This window comes from Elephantulus edwardii, unplaced genomic scaffold, assembly GCF_000299155.1.
Source record: "Elephantulus edwardii isolate Elephantulus edwardi_28Jun2011 unplaced genomic scaffold, EleEdw1.0 scaffold00121, whole genome shotgun sequence".
Lineage (NCBI taxonomy): Eukaryota > Metazoa > Chordata > Mammalia > Macroscelidea > Macroscelididae > Elephantulus > Elephantulus edwardii.
In genome coordinates this window covers 1510640-1516781 of record NW_006399871.1, presented here as the reverse complement: position 1 = coordinate 1516781, position 6142 = coordinate 1510640, and the positions used below count along the sequence as shown (strand labels likewise).

Below are 6142 nucleotides of genomic sequence, written 5' to 3'. Positions count from 1 at the left end.
TTTTCCTCCCTGCCCACCCCTACCACCCAGAGTGCTCCTTAGAGGTTGCAATGCTGAAACATCATCTCACATACTTTGGATGTTGTCAGGCAGGGCCAGCCCTTGGAAAAAAGACATTCTGAGAAAGGTGGAGGGTTTGAAAAAGAGAGGAAGACCCTTAACTGGATGTATTAACATAGTGACTGTAACAATTGGCTTGAGTATATCAGAGATTGTGAGGACAGAGCAAGATAAACAAAATTCATATCTGTTGTTCCAGTTGACTTGATGGCACCTAATAACAACTGTCTATATTGTACCAGAACTAGGCTCTTGATTACTGTAGTTTTCTATTTTGAAATCAGAAAGTATTAATCCTGCTACTTTTTTTTCCAAATTAATTTTGGCTATTTGGAGCTTCTTGCGGTGTTCCATATAAATTTAAGGAGTGACTTTTCCATTTCTGCAAAGAAAGCTATTACATTTTGGGGGGAACTTTGAAGCTGTAGATTGATTTAGGTAATATTATCTTAACAACATTAAGACTTCTGATTCATTAGCATGGAATGCCCTCCATTACATATTATTTTAATTCAGTAATGTCTTATTAGTTTTTAGTGTATAAGTTTTGACTTCCTTGATTAAAATTCTTTCTGGCCTATTGGTAATAGAAATTTTCACCAATTGAATAGGAATGTAACTGCTGAAAGACTCTCATCTAAATATAGTACTCATAAGAAAAGTAATCTCTGGGGGAAGTTATACTATGGTAATCTCTTTAATGTTCCTCCCTTCTTTGTAGTGGGGTAATCATAAGAAATGGATTTTAATGTCTGGAATATCAAAGAGATGCTCAGTATTCCCTCAGGCTCTGGGTGAGTTTTCTGATTACATTTTGTGAAGCTAGAGAGTTTTATACTTGTATTGATTTCATAGAGTGTTTTCTTCCCAGCAGTACACTGTAATATGCATCCTTTTTTACTTCTTTTTTTCCTCTCCTGACACCATCATCCCCTCCTATGCTTGTCCTTTTACTTCTGGCAGGTTTTTTTTTAATTATAAAAACTATGTCTATCCAGCCATGTATGTTTATTGAGTAGTGCTCTGAGTCGAGCACTGGGCTGAAGAACTGTTAAACTTGTGATAATCAGATTTGGTTTAGTATCTGGGAACTGTCACCTCATTTCAGGTGACTATTGTTGATATAGCAAGAAGCAAAATCAAGACAATGTTTAGACATGTGTTCAATTGTATAGTATTATTTGTAGTCATTGTGGAGTTCAGAGCCATTCCAGCTGCTTACAAGATTCATTGGAATGTTACTCCCTCCACTAATCTGTCATTGGGTTTATTTTAGTATCCGCCAGCCAGGCAGTGGACCTACTGTTGCTGACTTTAAGTGTATACTGAATGGACTTGTAGTTGCTTTTAGTGTGTTTTTATCATTAGGTGGTTTCTCAGCACATTTCTGAAGACAGTTATTAAGTAATTAAAAACCAGTAATGTTATTTTCTTTATTTCTTGAAGAAAAAAAAGTACTTAATGGTTTATTCAAAGTAAGGGAAAAATCTGTATTAACTCTAAATCATAGCTTTAAGATGTAAATCCTACATGATTCCACTAGGCTCACAGAAGCTGCTTTTTGTTTCTAACCAAGCTAATTATTCTCTTTGGCTCAAGAGGGGAGTCACAGATAGCTATTTTGAGCAATAATTATGCAACCCGTTTTGAAATATATGTATATAGCACATTACCTTAGTTAATCTTTGGAAATTGTTCTCCGAGCCCAAATAATTACCTTTCCATGTGTTGAACTATTTTTACTTTGTGTTTTGTATTATGAATAGGAAGTTTCCTTGGATTTAGAATATACTTTTATACCAATTGAGGTTTAGGATTTGGAAAAAATTATTTGTATGTGTTTAATAAGCATATTTTCTCAGGTTATACAATAGCATTATGTAATGCAAATTGTTGAGATCTTTCAAATAAAAACTTAGAGATTGTGTTTTACTTGTTTCTACTTAAATGTTGTTTGATCATATCATTATAAATATCACTGATCCCTTCATATGTGAGGCTTAAAGACTATCATAAATATGTATGAGAAAAAAACTGGAAGTCTGCAACTGGAAGTACTTAAAATAAGCAAAGATAAGTCTTTGAAAGGGTCAAGGTGAATAACACCTTGCTTCAAAAATAGTCACTGATGAATCTTTCTGTGTGCAGACCTGAGCTGATTATATTCTTCAATCTAAGCAAGACCTCGCTTGTTTGTTTTATTATGTCTCCTGTCTTTTTCTAATCCTGCTCCCTTCTTTCCCTGTAGTACACACACTCTAAAGGAGTTTACCTTCTAAACAGTTACATGTTTATTTGAAGTATATCAGCTCCCAATCTCATCTAATATCAGAAATTAAGCAGGGTTGGAGCTGGTTAGTACTCGGATAGAGTATATTAGTAGGTTTTAAATTTTATATATGATAGAGCTCATTCCAGTTTTACTTTTCTGCATTAAAAGTAATGTTTTTTTATATTTATCATGTGGTTATATATAAACATAGCTTATTTTTTATATCATCAGCTTTATGCAGTTGTTGTTGTTGATTGCTATTGAGCTGAGCACGACTCATAGTGACCCTATGAACAAAAGGCCTGAATCCTTTCTATAAACTATCATCATTTCTCCAAGTTTATAGTTTCCAAAGGCATGTGATTTAGGAAGTGGATGCCACTCTTCCTTCCAAACCTGTCTTAAACTGGGAGTTCCACCAAACACTGTCCACCATGGGCAACCATTAATGGCATTTGACACCCCCCCCCAATGTAACAAAATTCAGCATTACAGCAAACCTAGATTACCTCAGTAAAGCAAATTGACAGAGGATTGCTATACAACTTAGAATATTCCTCTAAAATAAAATAACACTAGACCCTCGGGCCCGTCTGACTTTTAAATACAAGGGAGATATATATATATTTACATATCATAAGATTCGGTGTTATAACAAACTCAATTACTTCATCACAGCAAATTGACCAGAGTGCTGTATGACTTAGAAGAATGTTCCTCCAAAGATAGTAACAAGTGATTAAAATATAATCCCTTGGGCCCATATTTTACTATTTTTTTAATTGTGATTTTAATGAAGTTTTAGAGAGAGATTGGTTTTTCACCCATTTATTGTTGCACATTTACCTCCCTCCTCTTCCCTCTCCCACTCCCCAAGTCCCCTTTGCAATGCTCCTCTTGTTCCAGATTCTTGTCATACATATAATGTCTAACCATACATTCCTCTCTGACAGTTACCATATTTTATTTATCTATGCTATTAACAATTAAAAATTTTGACTTTACAAAAAATAATGTTCTCTTCATTTCTAAAAAAAAATAATAATAAACTTTGGTCTCCAAACTATTATTATAGCCCAGCTGCTCTTCTGTAGGAATATTGATGTGGCAGTTCTGTTTTAATTTCTCATTGTTCCCAGGTTGCTGAAATAGAAATATCTAGTATTCAAAATTTCCTTGTCATCTTTATTGGTAATAGTGGTGGTTAGAGGTCATACAAGCTAGCTCTTTTTCCAGAATATTCTGAAATTAGTAGTTAATTCTTTTGTTCATGACTCCTGACCATTTGCTGTACTTTTCTTGTTTAATTTCAGAACCATTAAGTCATCTAATTGGAATATTAACCAAACTGATTACTCCAGTCTCAGTGATTCTCAGTTCCTCTTTGGGTCTCAGTTCTGTCCAGAAAATTCAGAGACCCTTTCAACACCTTTGGATGTTGGTACACACTTAAGATATCCAAAACAGTCACAGCAAAGTTCTCTGGATGTGAGTTTTATTTCCAGAATTTTTCTTCAAACATTTCATAGGCACTTTGGAAATAAGCCATAAAGAAGACTTCTTGTTGGAATATATTTTAGAGTTGTACATCTCTAAAGATTAATTTTGTAAACAAATTTGTATTTGATTGGTAACTCATTTTGTTTCGTTGTCCGAAGTAGAGAAACTTTATCTGTATTTTTTCTCCTATTACCACAGTAATATAGAATAGTGCCTACTTCCTTGATCACACCTGGGAAGATCCAAATATTGTAAGATATTTTCTTAGATAATTATGTTATTGTTGGTGAAAATGTCATAAGAAAAAATGATCTTTTATAAAATAGGAAAAAAGTAACCTGAATTTTGTTTTAGATGGAAATTGTTTCCTAAGAAATTTCAAGTGATCTGTGGACTTTTGTCAACTCTATCACATTATTTTTTTATTAAATGAGACTCTAAGGACCAATGTAACAAAGTCTCTTGAATCCTTCATTTTTTTAGACCAGTTTTTCTTTTCTTCCTGTGAATCAGATTTTTTCCTCTAGAACTGGATTTAATTTTATATACATATTTACCTCAACCAATTATGAATTCAGTGAACACGATTAAGATTAGGTCAGTGTTTGAAACTAGGATTTTCTGAGATAAATATTTCAGTCCAAAAATCAGTCCTTGGTGAACAATTGTGTTTCTTGAACTTTTTAGAGTAAGTTTTATCTAAGAATGATGCTGTTCAGTCCATGTTAAACTAATCAGCAGCAGCTAAGCAAAACCAATTTCAGTCAAACTTACCCATATAAAATCTTAACATATTATTTGAAATAGAGGATAAATAATTCTGTTGTTCCTTTTAAATTTGTACAGTTGATGGGCTGCTCCTTGGAGGCAAGGATTCTGAGGCTTTGTCTGACATACTTTGGACATGTTGTAAGGAGGGACCTGTCCTTGGAGAGGGACATCATGCTTGGGAGGGTGGAAGGACAGCACAGGAGGGGAAGACCCTCTATGAGGTGGATTGATTCAGTGACTGGGGTAATTGGGGTGGGTGTGTTGGAGACAGATTGGCACAGGACAGAGCAGGGTTTAGGGCTCTTGTACATAGAGTTGCTATGAGTCGCTTGACTCGACAGCACATAACAACAACAACAACAACAAAGATTACTAATTATATTTTTCATACAATCATTAATAAACATTTTGTTTTAGAATATTGCCATTGATTAATGAGATTAATTAATTACCATGCCTAATCAGTCCCTTCTCTTCCAGAAGGGATTGATCAGACCTTGTAATTAGTTAATCCCAGTAAGAATGGGAATCCCAGAACATTTGATTGTGCTTTTGTGAAACCTATACTTGGACCAAGAGGTAGTTGTCAGAACAGAGCAAGGAGACACTGAATGTTTCAAAACTGGGAAGGGGGGTCCACCAGGAATGTATTCTATTTCCATACCTTTTTAATCTGTAGTCAGAACAGATCATCTGGGACACTGGGCTATACAAGGAGGAATGTGGCATCAGGACTGGTGGAAGATTTGTCAACATTCTGCATTATGCAGATGACACAACCCTGCTTGTTGAAACTGAGGAGGACTTGAAACACTTGCTGCAGGTCAAGGAATGCAGCCCTCAATACATATTTAAGCTCTACATCAAGAAAACAAAGATTTTCACCACTGGGCCATTTGGCAGCATCAGTATGGATGGTGAAGAGATTGAGATAGTTAACAGTTTTAGTTTGCTTGGCTCCATAGTCAACACTCTTAGTAACATCAGCCAGGAAATCAAGGGACGAATTGCATTGGGAAAGTCAGCGCTCAGGAACCTCTCCAGAGTATTGAAGAGCAACGACATCAGGCTAGAGACCAAGATGTGCCTGATCCGGGCTATAGTCTTCGCAATTGCGTTCTATGCATTGGAGAGCTGGACAGTGACTAGGGATGACAGAAAGAGACTTGCTGCCTTTGATCTGTGGTGCTGGAGAAGAGTATTGAGTGTACCATGGACTGCTAGGAGAACAAACAGGTTTGTCCTGGAGAGGGTGAAGCTGGGCTGCTCCTTGGACTAAAGGATTCTGAAGCTTTGTCTGACATAGTTTGGACATGCAAGGAGGGACCAGTCCTTGAAGAGGGACATCATGTTTGGGAGAGTGTAGGGCCAGCATAGGAGAGGAAGACCCTCGACGAAATGGATTGATTCAGTGATTGGGATAGTGGGAGTAGATGTGTCAGAGACAATGAGGTTGGCACAGGATAGAGCACTGCTCTAAGTTGCAAGTGACTTGACAGCACATAAAAACAATAACAAGTCCCTTGCTTTTTATATATA

At 36.0% G+C, this 6142-nt stretch overlaps 1 protein-coding gene across 1 annotated transcript in view; it reads left to right on the top strand.

The window, feature by feature from the left end:
* The first annotated feature begins 798 nt into the window (after nt 1-798).
* Nucleotides 799-6142, top strand: part of CCDC36 (coiled-coil domain containing 36) — a 16082-nt gene continuing 10738 nt past the window's right edge. The window contains exons 1-2 of the mRNA XM_006892918.1: nt 799-854; nt 3646-3820. Coding sequence (XP_006892980.1) covers nt 799-854; nt 3646-3820 — 231 coding nt within the window. The remainder of the gene's footprint in view (nt 855-3645; nt 3821-6142) is intronic.